The sequence below is a fragment of the Agrilus planipennis genome, unplaced genomic scaffold (genome assembly GCF_000699045.2).
Source record: "Agrilus planipennis isolate EAB-ADULT unplaced genomic scaffold, Apla_2.0 scaffold283, whole genome shotgun sequence".
In the NCBI taxonomy this organism is placed as follows: domain Eukaryota; kingdom Metazoa; phylum Arthropoda; class Insecta; order Coleoptera; family Buprestidae; genus Agrilus; species Agrilus planipennis.
Genome location: NW_020438960.1, coordinates 36,724 through 50,180, shown reverse-complemented (window position 1 = coordinate 50,180; position 13,457 = coordinate 36,724). Strand labels below are relative to the sequence as shown.

The 13,457-nt window shown below is 33.6% G+C and overlaps 4 protein-coding genes across 4 annotated transcripts in view; 1 reads left to right on the top strand and 3 right to left on the bottom strand.

Moving 5' to 3' along the window:
• LOC108742202 (basic salivary proline-rich protein 2) overlaps nucleotides 1–11,259 on the top strand; it is a 15,607-nt gene extending 4,348 nt beyond the window's left edge. Inside the window, exon 4 of the mRNA XM_025975155.1 lies at nucleotides 10,820–11,259. Coding sequence (XP_025830940.1) covers nucleotides 10,820–11,175 — 356 coding nt within the window. The 3' untranslated portion in view covers nucleotides 11,176–11,259. The remainder of the gene's footprint in view (nucleotides 1–10,819) is intronic.
• Nucleotides 133–13,457, bottom strand: part of LOC108742199 (dedicator of cytokinesis protein 9) — a 21,605-nt gene continuing 8,280 nt past the window's right edge. The window contains exons 15-22 of the mRNA XM_018477277.2: nucleotides 4,659–4,925; nucleotides 4,151–4,432; nucleotides 3,800–4,008; nucleotides 3,424–3,661; nucleotides 2,990–3,303; nucleotides 2,687–2,897; nucleotides 2,318–2,609; nucleotides 133–1,960 (exon numbers count right to left, since the gene is read on the bottom strand). Of these exons, the coding sequence (XP_018332779.1) occupies nucleotides 1,726–1,960; nucleotides 2,318–2,609; nucleotides 2,687–2,897; nucleotides 2,990–3,303; nucleotides 3,424–3,661; nucleotides 3,800–4,008; nucleotides 4,151–4,432; nucleotides 4,659–4,925 (2,048 nt within the window). The 3' untranslated portion in view covers nucleotides 133–1,725. The remainder of the gene's footprint in view (nucleotides 1,961–2,317; nucleotides 2,610–2,686; nucleotides 2,898–2,989; nucleotides 3,304–3,423; nucleotides 3,662–3,799; nucleotides 4,009–4,150; nucleotides 4,433–4,658; nucleotides 4,926–13,457) is intronic.
• Nucleotides 8,237–10,708, bottom strand: LOC108742200 (probable elongator complex protein 3). The gene is made up of 7 exons (XM_018477278.2): nucleotides 10,373–10,708; nucleotides 10,072–10,316; nucleotides 9,537–10,014; nucleotides 9,315–9,484; nucleotides 9,040–9,257; nucleotides 8,748–8,978; nucleotides 8,237–8,690 (listed from the first exon to the last, which is right to left on the bottom strand). Exons 1-7 carry the CDS (start codon nucleotides 10,392–10,394, stop codon nucleotides 8,243–8,245), a joined length of 1,812 nt encoding a protein of 603 aa, XP_018332780.1. The 5' UTR covers nucleotides 10,395–10,708; the 3' UTR covers nucleotides 8,237–8,242.
• LOC112904629 (probable elongator complex protein 3) lies at nucleotides 11,252–13,412 on the bottom strand. Its single transcript, XM_025975154.1, has 5 exons — nucleotides 12,941–13,412; nucleotides 12,719–12,888; nucleotides 12,444–12,661; nucleotides 12,152–12,382; nucleotides 11,252–12,094 (listed from the first exon to the last, which is right to left on the bottom strand). The coding sequence occupies exons 1-5, from the start codon at nucleotides 13,398–13,400 to the stop codon at nucleotides 11,647–11,649; spliced, it is 1,527 nt and encodes a 508-aa protein (XP_025830939.1). The 5' UTR covers nucleotides 13,401–13,412; the 3' UTR covers nucleotides 11,252–11,646.

Below are 13,457 nucleotides of genomic sequence, written 5' to 3'. Positions count from 1 at the left end.
TTTCAGGTTCATCTTCATAAGCATGGTTTCTTTTCAGTTTGATTGTTTAGATGGTCCTTATTGAAAAACAATTGATTTTTCCGAATGCCCTTCCATTTGATTTGTCTTAAAAATAAATAAATAAAATATATATTTTACATTGACTCCTTATTTATATTATATTTCTTTATTTGCTACAATTTATGCTGTGAAATTAACATAAACAGAGTAATTAATCAAATTGCACAAACAAGTAATTACAAGAAAACGAATAATATATAAAAAATATACAATTACTACAAAGTTCCAATAAATAATATTACAGAGAATTAATGAATTAATTAAGAAAGAAAATGGTTGTCATGGATGTATACAAAACTTGCTAATATACAAAATTAGATTAGAATATTTACAGTACATTAGAAAAAAGTAAAATTAATAATTAATTTTCTGCAAAATAATAATTACACACAGATAATTCCATTACCCTCACAGCCAGTGCGAAATCAATACAAATAAGTATTTTTAGAGACATTCGAGTAATTACATACTTATGTATAAATGCCCACTAGGTAATAATGCCCTTATTGTTTAATGGTACAAAATTTAAAAAGATACAACACAAAGTAAAATGTTTGAAAGGAGTTAGAAAACATAAAATTTAAAATACTTTTTTTCTGTTTCTTAAAATTAATTAATATTCCATTATGTACTTAAACAAATATTGGAATATTGAAGCACACTTTGCAATAATTTAGCGTAGACATAAAATGACATGATACTTTTAAGAAAATTGAACTGATGAAAATAAAAATAAAATCTGAAGAAAATCAACAAATACACATATGCAGCATAAACCACACTGTTCATCAAAAGCATACATTCAAATTAACACAATTATGCGATCAATTAATAAAATTAACAGAGTGGAATAAACAACGGCGTATTTAACTACATCGCATCTAACGAGTAAATTTAATCTCATGATACATGTTATACTAATTAGACGATGGCTTTGCAGAAAAACATTCTGGAGTTTCGTAGTCCAAATATCACCCCATTTATTATGGCAAAACTGTACTTAAGTCCTAAAGTATGTATCAAAAACGGCACGAAATTTTGCAATTGCAACTTTTCAAAATTCCTTATCAAACTTAGGAAGTACAATTAATTGTGTATCCTCCATTTCTAAAATAGTTTTTCTATTTACCTTAATGACCGAAAATTAATAAAATTACGATGTCGATTTTACTTTCAGTCTTGTAGCTTTTCGGATTTAATATTTTCAAGGGATTAAAAATTAAACTATCTATAAATTGTGGCAATTATCTGAAGTCGGAATTATACTTTGACAGCATACTTCATTAGTATCTTCCCACGCTCAAATGATGTTGGAAATTTGGTAAAAACAGTATAAACTTAGGCTGAATCACTTTAAAATCAATTGGAAATAAAACCTTTTTCAATTATACCATTAAGTACATTCTATAAACAAATACAATAGCATCTTTTGTGGAATTCGCCTGCTCTTATAAAATTCAGACTAGATTAAAATGATAATATTGTATAAACGGGGGTAATTATAATTCTCCTACCTACTGAGAATTAACTCATTAATCTATACGAAGTAAGTTATGCGAGTATGTATAAAAACAACATTAAAATTTCCAATTATCTAAAACATCAACAAGCAAAAAATGCAAATAGCCATTTCGCCATTCCGGCGCGCTTAGCTCTAACAATTTCCTATGCAGTACTCGAACTGTGTGATGCGCCACTTATTGCACTAAAAAGTGCCATACTATTCCTCTTAAAACTACCCGTCTCTTCATGAGGCCATAACGACTCTCCAAACAGACATGACAGCGATGAGCAAAGTTTCTTGTAATTTTGTCGCAAAACCTCTTGGTACTCTTGCTGATCGCTTGTGATTAATTTGCTGTTTATTTGCAAGGCTGAGTAACAAATTTTTACGAACTCTCTGCAAAAATTAGTATTACTTTTCCACCAACTTTAAAATAAAAAACAAATCTGAGCGGAATTAGGGCTGTCAATGGTTGTGATTCAAAAACCGTTTCGCTTCTAGTTAGAATATTTTTCAAGGTAGGCTTTTAAAAAGCTTGTTTGTTATCATCATAATTATAGGAAGAAAAAGAACCTATATTAACATAAAAATTAAGTGCAACTAAAATACTGTACTTTACTATTTCTAAGTGGTTTTAAAACTCTCTGTAATATGGCAATGATTACACGAGCAAACTAAAGAACAAATGACTTCCTTAAATTTAAAGAAAATGTATTGGTGTGGTCCTTTGTTGAAAATATTTAGTTCACTTACCTGTAAATGTCTTTCAGTTCTTCAACTTTTTCCTCCGAGTACATGGTGCTTAAGGCTGGGTCGAGGAATACCGAGGCATACGCCAAAGGACCTGCGTTAACTTGGACGCATACACTGCCCTGAAGCAGCAGTTGCAACTTTTTTACATCTGGCGGCTTAGAAAAGACGACATCTTCAAGCTCAGAGACCCGATTTTGCATTTCGTCAATGGCAACTTCAATCGGACTCAGTTCAACTGTTCGCTTCGATTTTATAGGAATGCGTTTCTTCACATACGGAAATGAATACTCGGCTAAAATTAATTTGGCACATAACATATAATTTTATAAATACGAGCACAAGTCGTAATTAATTTGGAAAAGTCCTTACTTAGCAAAATAGTTCTCCTTTTCCATTGTACTTCAGGAGACCCATGTGCTTTACCTTCTCTGGTAAAAGGCGTTTCAAACATAAAACAATTGATGTCGTGATTTTGTTCAAATTCTGTTTGTCTATCTTCCAGTTCAGCTTTCTCAAAATACGGCGTAACGTGAGTCACTTGAATGTACGCGAATTTTTGATCCAGTTCGTTTTGTATAATCTAAAAAAGTTTACAATTACAAATGTAATGAAAGAACAAATTAAATTAACGACTAAAATAACAATGTTAATCACATTTTTAAAATTACTTACCGGAACTGAGTCCTGAATCATCTTTACAACTTCCTGGCCGAACTTTTCGGTATATTGCTTGAATAATCTTTCTGATATTTCACTTAACGATGTCACTTTTGGTTCTTTATAAACGTATTCGATGCCGCTCTCATCTTCGAAGTATGCCTGACCATAAAAAGCTACTCTGTAGAACCGACCAAGAAGTCTTCTACCTGATTTGTTGACTTCCACAACTTTGGAGTAATTCTGAGCTAGACTTTCGTAACATTGTTTCAGTAATTCGTAATTCCTTTTCTTTTCATAAACTGGTACAATCAATTTGTATAATTCTCCTAAGAAACGTTAAATTTAAAATAAAAACACATTAAATAAAGAAAAATTATTTTTTTAAATTTGCCCTCAAGACAAAGGCAATGTGGTTATTTATAATATAAAAATTAAGAAGTACAAACCTAGGATTTCGTATCTTTCAGCCTTCTGTATGAACTCTGCACATGTTTCTAATTGTTCCAAAAGTAAAAACTCAGTGTACTGCACATCCTGCACACCAGTGTCTAACTTTAAACCTCGTTCATCTTTCACGATATTGGATGATATTTTTTCGAAAAATTCTGCTCCCCAATTTTGAACATTTTTCAACTTCAAATATTCTGCCATCAGTGCTGCTATATGTAATTGACAACATGCTGCCTATGAGATAAAATACAATAAAATAAGTATTATTTGTGTTTGTTTAAAAGAAGTTCCATACAAAAAAAATAAACTGTACTGTATTAAACATTTTATTGAATTTTAAATTTTCAGAGTACGTATTGAAAAATAGTTTACCTCTGAGTAATTTCCATCCCTAACGTGGTTTCGAGTCATCGTCTCTAACCAGGTGTGCCTCAATTCAGGTGTTGACGCATACGAATTCGCTAAACTGTGTTGTAAATCTACCAGCATCTCGGGATCGTGGTGATGTTCGCGCATTTGAGCTGTCGCCATAAGCACTGTTCTTATACGTTTCGTCAAATCTTTTACTTCAATAGGAAATCCTGTTCAAATAATTCACATTTACCATATATAAATTTTAAAATAAAATTAAGATAAGAAATAATATTCTATGGCTAAAATATCAAAAGTACTTTTTGAGAAAAAAAAACAATATTTAACAAGACAATAGAAGAAAAAAGTTACCTGTCCCTTTCATAGCTTTATCGCTTGAAGCGTAGCTGTTGATCAATGATAAGCTTTCCTGAAATCTTGAATTGTTTAAGCCGATGACGTTGCCCAGCATTTGGGAGACGGAAATAATAACTTGTAAGTGGACCCTTGTTAAGGCTTTTCGACCAGTGAACTCGAAATTGCTTCTCATTAACAAGTACAGTATTGCGCAAGCTTCCTGCCTTACGCATGATAAACGGCTATTGCAACAACGTAACAATTCGTAACATAATTTGCCGCACATAAGAGCACTTCCTGAAACATTTATTAATTAGATTAATCTATTTCAAAAGATTATGAATCGATCTAATTCTGATTATCCAACATCATGTTTTAAATCAAATAAAGTTAAATTACTACCAATGATCCAATCGTTTTAGAGTATTAAAACTAATTTCGTTTAGATTTAAGCTTGCTATTAGATACATGTATTAGGGATGATCATAAAAGAAAGACAATATATTTGCATGATTATACTGACCTTTAAATAAAACAATCGAATAATTGTTAATGAAAGCTCTTAGAGAGGCGAAAACGTGTTTAAAAACAGATTCGCTCTGCCCAATTTGCATAAATGCCAAATAAATGTCGAAGATCTTTTTCATTACGTTATTATCGCCTTCGTTAGTTAAAATGCTCGTTCTAAAATGCATACAGTAAAGACCTAAATTATCTAATACAATTAAACCCACTTCGTTCGTCATGTTTTGCTCCATTATTGCTTGCTCTCTCTTATAATTTTCATTTTCTACAACAAAAAAAAACCTATTTCAAATTAACTACTATAACAAGCTTATCGTTATTATAAAATGCAATCTATAAAAGTTTTTTTCCAAGAATTGACTGAAAAATAAAATAAATAACAGCAAAAAAGTCAAAATAACTGCAATATATTATTCTGTTCATTAAAAATACTAGTAATCGTCGAATTATGTTACATATTACATACCTGAGTTAACCAAATTCTCGCGATTAACCGTGTGAATGATGAGAGTGCCACTAGTTTCGTGATTAAAATCAGGTGGGTTCATTCTGGCGGGTAAAGTATGGGCCTTTGCGGGTTTATTCTTTACTACATCTTGGACACTTTGTTTAACCACAACTATATTCTTCTTTCCGTTATATTTGAAACAATGCAGGGACATTTCGAGCACACAAAAAAAATTGACTACATCGGAGTCGGCACACTGCTGCCACCAAGAGATCAAACATTCTTCGCCAACATATTTCACCACAAACAAAAAACAAAGAAGCACATCTTTCACCTCGGTCGGCTGAAGTTTGTCGTAACGTTGAAGATGGGGACTGGCCGTGCTCAAGCCCCGATGATGAGACTTGGCTTCGCCGTTTCTTAAGCTTTCGTCTCGAGGTTCGCGAATTATTGTTGTCTCCAAAGACGTTATGGATAGCGCATCTCCAGAAATATCCGATTCAAGGCTCATAGAACTGTTTCCATTTACCACAGCTGATTAATAATAAAAAAAAAAGAATGTTATATCAACTAAATATTTAACTGAAATTAAAACACTTACATTGTCCAGCGATGGCATCGAAAAATACAGAATTCCTCAAATGCATGGGGCTGTCTTTTTCCAAGTGAAGGGTAAACCTATAACTTTTGGGCTGATCGCTGGTAGTAGAACTTTTGCCAAATAAGTACGAACTACTAGTAGACAATCTATTTGCTATCGTGCTACTGTTTCCATCATCCTGTTTATCTATCGCATATAACCGACTTAGGTTTTCGAGTACTATGCTCAGCCAAGGGATGTAAATAAGGGCAATACGACTCATTTTGCCCTTGTTCCGATATCTGTCGTCGAACTCATGTTTTGCCATGAGATCTCGAAGTGTAGTTAGTGCCATTTTTCGCACATGTTGTACTTCATTCAAAGAAGTTCGCACTTCTAATAGGAGCAAACCAACTATAAAATGGTGTTTGCAAAACTCATTTGATAGACTGTACTCTTGGAGATAATCAGGTGAACGATTTTTTGGACTGAGACGAGTGTGCTGAATAGGCAAGTTAAATGCAACGTAATGCTCGTGATTACAGACGATCTCAAGAAACGTGAATTTGTACTCCTGAAGTACTCTCGGGTCACTCGGATTGAACTTGTCGAAATAAATGTTGATCAGACCGAATACAAAACCACGGTCCATCAATGACAAACATTTCTGTGAGAAGAACAAATTAATTTAATAAATTAATGCATAAACGCTCAATAAGTATTTTTTTACCTTCAGAAAATGAGCTAAACTTCTGTTCAATTCAGCAGTCTCTATTGCCATTTCTTTATGTTTATTAATGATGTATGGTATCAGCACTTCAAGTAACGATTCGATTCTTTGCAAGTATTCGAGTGGAAATCTTTCATTCCTATGCATCTAAAAGAAATAATATAATGAAAGGACCTTTAAAAGCATAGTTTCCACGAAAGGTATAACGCATTATATTTAGAGAGGTTCGTAATAAAACTTTTCTCAGAAATAGGAAAATAACTAAACAATAAACATACAAATAATTTTCTTACCTTTATTCTCCCTGTACTAAGTAAGTGTTGTGCCATGCCCTTGATCATAATATCAAAGAAAAAATTTGCATGATGCATAAATTTGTTAACGACTAAAAAATCGGTATTGTTTGGATGCAAAATTGTGGGCAAATGTTTAACCATTTCCTCATGTACGGTCGTTTGTTTTTTACTCTCCGGCTGAACGAACACGTACTTAACATAGGTCTGAAGGATCTCCTTGCGTCCTGAATCGTAGACCATATTGACAAGATTGATTAGGACACGCATAACATTCAGACAGATTTCTTCGTTATTTGTAACAACGAGAAGCGTGAGTAAGTGGTTAAGTAGCGTTGGCAGAAACGTAATTAGAGTTGTCAGCTGGATCGCATGTAGAGCCTTGATGATTTTACACGTTTCGTTCTCGTTGGGTAACGCAGTCGGTTTTGGATCAAGTAAACGTTCTGAATGGGAGAATAAGTTGAACAAGTGCTGATCCCTAGTGTTGACTGTTGAAGCAAGATTGAACGATACTGTGAATAACGGCCTTTGGGCATCAACCCATGTAATTTCTGGCCCGGCATTCTTAAAAACAAATACATTTTCCACAATATGCGCATAAGAAGTCATCAGCGCAAATTAATTTTATACGAAAATAAATTTAAAAAAGTTGGTTAGATTATGTTAATTGTAATCTTTTGGACTTACGCCTTTGCCTAGACCGAAGGGATGTATTGACAAGTAACCGGCTGGCAGGTGCATAGCAACGGGAATACTTTGTGTATCCAGATTTAGTTTTCCTTTCTGGAGAAGCGGAAGCCACGCGTAACCAATACAGTTTTCGACACCGTTATCGCGCTTCTTTGAAATATCACAGGAAATATGGTAAAAGGTAAACAACAAATGGTGAGAGGGGTTCAGGTTGATTGGCAATTTGACCTTTATCTCCTCATACCACATTGGCACCGTATTGTGGTGTAATACTGCACAAGACACTTGAGCCACTAAAGGTTTCTGACCTGGGCGCCCATAAATACACTGGAAAAGTGGATAAGAACGTAAAAGATAGTAATTTTAATACAAGCAATTCATATTTTATATTTATTATATGAATATTAAAAACAGAACAAAAGTTGTTAAAAGTTCATCTACAAATATGAACAGTTCATGTTTATTATTCAATACATATTTGAATCACAAAGCACTATAAATATAAGGAGAACTCAAATAGGTATTACCATTTTCTTGTAGTTTGTTTATCACAAATGCAAAGAAAAATATAACTTCGTTTGATTTTAATTTTATAAACATTTCAAACCNTAATGTGTAGCTTATGTGTACAACAAGAAAAATTAAAATATATAAGAACATTTCTTTTGAGTAAAATTACTTATCTTTTCCCATTCAAGTAAAATGGCGTTTTTTTTGAGTTTTTATGTTCCTTTGAAACAAGAAACGTAACTAGTAGTATAAGTTTAAAACAATTCAATAATTGTATTGTTTTCAAATTAAGGAATAGTGAATAAAAAAGGTAAAGATGAAATAAATCTTACTTGCCAAGTGCTTTGTATTTTTCCCGAAAGGTTTGGAGAAACATTTCATCAGTTTCGAGATCTCGCACTTTCGCTAATTCTTCAGATATAATAAGGCCAGACTTCTTATATTTAAACTTTCCTTCGTAAAGATCGAGGGCACTCTTGTAATTATTTACTAAACTTTTTACCATATATGGGCCTTCAAGTTCATATCCAAATTTTCTGTAGTAATTTCGCGTTCCCACACCTGAGATGACAGCAATTTTTGTAGATCTGTGTTCTTTAATTGCAATCCGTTCTGCCTGTTCCATTAAGAGGGCTCCGTAGCCTTGGTGCTGAAATTTTTGTGGATCTCGTTCGTGAACAGCAACTACACTACCATAAACATGTAATTCTCTAATTATGGAGCAGTTCCCTTTAAGCTCAGCTCGAAAGGTGGTTTCAGGAGCACACTTTCTTAATCTAAAAAACATCCAATTATAAAATAAATTGGCTATCTTTTAAATAATACTTTCTCACCTCAATAAGCCCACAAGTATATCCAGCTCAGGATCTTCATAGCTTAAAAAACTCTCCCATCCACCATTTGCACTATAATCTCTTCTTACATACTCAATATGATTAGGCCTTACTTTTGAGTGAATTTCAGCAATTCCAACTTCTCTTGTTCTTACATCTCTACATTTAAGCCCCAAATCTTTCATTCTTGCAAGTGCCAGCTCCCTTAAGTTTCCATGTTCGACTCCCGAGCTGTAAAAAATTATCAATGCATGTAGTAACAGAAATCTTTTAGTGCTGAACTTATACTTGCCTTACTAAGGGCATAGGTATATCACGTTGGACTCGATAAACCCTACACCAAGGAGGTATTAAAGAAAGAATTTTTGCAATCAAGTCTACTAATACTGAGGGAGGGTAGCTTTTGTAACGACCGGTCTTCCACAATTCGTACAAACCGGTACCGCGTATAACTAGGGTAGGATAGATTTTCATTCCATCAGGTCGAAAATTTGGATTTTCAAAAAGTTCCTGAAACAAGCGTGTACATTCATTTATTGTATTCACAAATTAAACTTCTTTATTTACAACAAACTGTTCAATGTCTCTTTCTATGTCAACATTTGGGAGATTTGGCATCATATGGGTTACTACTTTAAAACCGCAATCTTTTGAAAATTTAAAGGTGTCAATAACTGACTTAACAGTGTGCCCCCGATTCGTATCTCTGGCTACATCTTCATAAACAGACTGAAGACCTACAAATAACGATTTTAAAAAATAAAACTACATTTAGTGAATATTCTTTACCAATTTCTAATCTTGTACATCCATAATCAAGCATATCTGTTAAATGTTTAGGAGTACAGTAGTCAGGCCGTGTCTCAATGGTAATACCAATGCATTTAACATTAGATCGCTCAGAGTATTTAACAGATTCTTCAACGTTTTCACTTTTATGACCAGAAAGCGCATCATGCAAATTTTTAATAAAATAATCACGGTAATCTTCAGAAAGGCTCATAAATGTCCCTCCCATTATAATAAACTCAACTTTATCTACACTATGGCCCAATTGCTTTAGCTGATCCACCCTATGTCTTGTTTGAAGATATGGATCATATCTAGCCCTAATTGCTCTCATTGAAGTTGGTTCATACCCTGTATAACTTTGTGTTGAATATTCAAAATCAGAATCTGGTCCTCCTGGACAATATACACAAATATTTCCAGTCATATTAATGTGAGGACAACGATGTGGTTTACACATGACTGCTACAACAGCTATCTATAAAGATGAGAATGAAAGGAATTTGTTAAAATTTGGAGACAAACACAATCATACTCCACTTGCTGTTCTAATAGGTTTTGCTAATAACTTTGGAACCAAGACTTTCTTATAGTTACTAGGGACAGCTGCTATAATATCAACAAGTCGATGTGAATTTTGCAAACCATATTTTGATGCTATTCGTGTTTTTAATGAATTTAAATTAACGTCCTTCTTTTCTTCATGTGCTTTAATCAGTAACTGCACTATCTCGGCAACAGAAATAACTTTCTTCTCTTCTACTGTGAGATGATCAAATTCTGCAATAAAATAAAAGACTAAATATGAAACGCGATATTAATAGAAAGTAATATACCTCTACATTTTGATTTTCCCATAATTGTAGTAAATATTAGCCAGTTTAAATACAATTATAATATTAAAATATATGCATTTTAATTAAAAATTAACTAATTTTGGTTATTTGATTCTATGATGTCTTAACCTCTATTTGTAGGTTAATTTTGCGTATATGCAACCCATAAAACGCGTGTACACTGCATATTGTCTATAAACAGTAACTGTAGGGGTGCTCTGCAGTAACAGTCTTTTTAAGACAATAATCCTCGAGAAAGTATTCTAACTTCACAATAAACATATGCTTCATCAGGAGTTTACTGTAAATAATTTCAGGTTCATCTTCATAAGCATGGTTTCTTTTCAGTTTGATTGTTTAGATGGTCCTTATTGAAAAACAATTGATTTTTCCGAATGCCCTTCCATTTGATTTGTCTTAAAAATAAATAAATAAAATATATATTTGGTAATACTCAATCTCCTCCATTTACCGGTTCTCCGCCAAATACACAGGCACCCGTAGTTACGTCTGCACCAGGCCCAGCTCCTGTTACTAGCCAGGCACCCTATCAAGCGCCCTACCCTTCAAGTACGCAACCTTCAAATATTTCACCAGCCGCGTATTCGGCACCGAATCAATCATATCCTCCTGCACCTACGCCTAGTAATTACGGTTATGGGGCACAATCCGGATATCCACCTCAACCCCATTATGGAGGTCAACCTCAAGGCTATCAGTATCCGAGACCGCCAGCCGGACAAGGGCCTCCCCCTCAAGGTCAATACGGTTACAATTATCCGCCACAACCGAACCCGCAGTAAACGATTTCATGAATGTTTGTTTTTGCTTGAATTACATTTTGATTATATGGACTGATCAGTTATTGAATATATAATATCAATTTAGACCTTTTTTTATTACTTTTATGGAATGATTACGTAGCTATTACTAGTTTTAATTTGAAAGTTAATCTGTAAGTCATGTACGTTTGATGAAATCTTTGATGTTTAAATGTTGTCTAAAAATGAGAATTTGATAAATTTTATCACTAAGGTAGTCAATTTAATGTGTAGCTTATGTGTACAACAAGAAAAATTAAAATATATAAGAACATTTCTTTTGAGTAAAATTACTTATCTTTTCCCATTCAAGTAAAATGGCGTTTTTTTTGAGTTTTTATGTTCCTTTGAAACAAGAAACGTAACTAGTAGTATAAGTTTAAAACAATTCAATAATTGTATTGTTTTCAAATTAAGGAATAGTGAATAAAAAAGGTAAAGATGAAATAAATCTTACTTGCCAAGTGCTTTGTATTTTTCCCGAAAGGTTTGGAGAAACATTTCATCAGTTTCGAGATCTCGCACTTTCGCTAATTCTTCAGATATAATAAGGCCAGACTTCTTATATTTAAACTTTCCTTCGTAAAGATCGAGGGCACTCTTGTAATTATTTACTAAACTTTTTACCATATATGGGCCTTCAAGTTCATATCCAAATTTTCTGTAGTAATTTCGCGTTCCCACACCTGAGATGACAGCAATTTTTGTAGATCTGTGTTCTTTAATTGCAATCCGTTCTGCCTGTTCCATTAAGAGGGCTCCGTAGCCTTGGTGCTGAAATTTTTGTGGATCTCGTTCGTGAACAGCAACTACACTACCATAAACATGTAATTCTCTAATTATGGAGCAGTTCCCTTTAAGCTCAGCTCGAAAGGTGGTTTCAGGAGCACACTTTCTTAATCTAAAAAACATCCAATTATAAAATAAATTGGCTATCTTTTAAATAATACTTTCTCACCTCAATAAGCCCACAAGTATATCCAGCTCAGGATCTTCATAGCTTAAAAAACTCTCCCATCCACCATTTGCACTATAATCTCTTCTTACATACTCAATATGATTAGGCCTTACTTTTGAGTGAATTTCAGCAATTCCAACTTCTCTTGTTCTTACATCTCTACATTTAAGCCCCAAATCTTTCATTCTTGCAAGTGCCAGCTCCCTTAAGTTTCCATGTTCGACTCCCGAGCTGTAAAAAATTATCAATGCATGTAGTAACAGAAATCTTTTAGTGCTGAACTTATACTTGCCTTACTAAGGGCATAGGTATATCACGTTGGACTCGATAAACCCTACACCAAGGAGGTATTAAAGAAAGAATTTTTGCAATCAAGTCTACTAATACTGAGGGAGGGTAGCTTTTGTAACGACCGGTCTTCCACAATTCGTACAAACCGGTACCGCGTATAACTAGGGTAGGATAGATTTTCATTCCATCAGGTCGAAAATTTGGATTTTCAAAAAGTTCCTGAAACAAGCGTGTACATTCATTTATTGTATTCACAAATTAAACTTCTTTATTTACAACAAACTGTTCAATGTCTCTTTCTATGTCAACATTTGGGAGATTTGGCATCATATGGGTTACTACTTTAAAACCGCAATCTTTTGAAAATTTAAAGGTGTCAATAACTGACTTAACAGTGTGCCCCCGATTCGTATCTCTGGCTACATCTTCATAAACAGACTGAAGACCTACAAATAACGATTTTAAAAAATAAAACTACATTTAGTGAATATTCTTTACCAATTTCTAATCTTGTACATCCATAATCAAGCATATCTGTTAAATGTTTAGGAGTACAGTAGTCAGGCCGTGTCTCAATGGTAATACCAATGCATTTAACATTAGATCGCTCAGAGTATTTAACAGATTCTTCAACGTTTTCACTTTTATGACCAGAAAGCGCATCATGCAAATTTTTAATAAAATAATCACGGTAATCTTCAGAAAGGCTCATAAATGTCCCTCCCATTATAATAAACTCAACTTTATCTACACTATGGCCCAATTGCTTTAGCTGATCCACCCTATGTCTTGTTTGAAGATATGGATCATATCTAGCCCTAATTGCTCTCATTGAAGTTGGTTCATACCCTGTATAACTTTGTGTTGAATATTCAAAATCAGAATCTGGTCCTCCTGGACAATATACACAAATATTTCCAGTCATATTAATGTGAGGACAACGATGTGGTTTACACATGACTGCTACAACAGCTATCTATAAAGATGAGAATGAAAGGAATTATTCTGGCCAACC

Coding starts and splice junctions, on each gene's coding strand:
- LOC108742200 (XM_018477278.2), bottom strand. CDS start 10,394: ATGGGAAAATCAAAATGTAGAG. Junction 9,258..9,314: donor GAGACATTGAACAGTTTGTT/GTAAATAAAGAA, acceptor CGCTTGTTTCAG/GAACTTTTTGAAAATCCAAA. Junction 8,691..8,747: donor ATACTTGTGGGCTTATTGAG/GTGAGAAAGTAT, acceptor GATGTTTTTTAG/ATTAAGAAAGTGTGCTCCTG.
- LOC112904629 (XM_025975154.1), bottom strand. CDS start 13,400: ATGTGTAAACCACATCGTTGTCCTCACATTAATATGACTGGAAATATT. Junction 12,889..12,940: donor ATGTACAAGATTAGAAATTG/GTAAAGAATATT, acceptor CGTTATTTGTAG/GTCTTCAGTCTGTTTATGAA. Junction 12,662..12,718: donor GAGACATTGAACAGTTTGTT/GTAAATAAAGAA, acceptor CGCTTGTTTCAG/GAACTTTTTGAAAATCCAAA.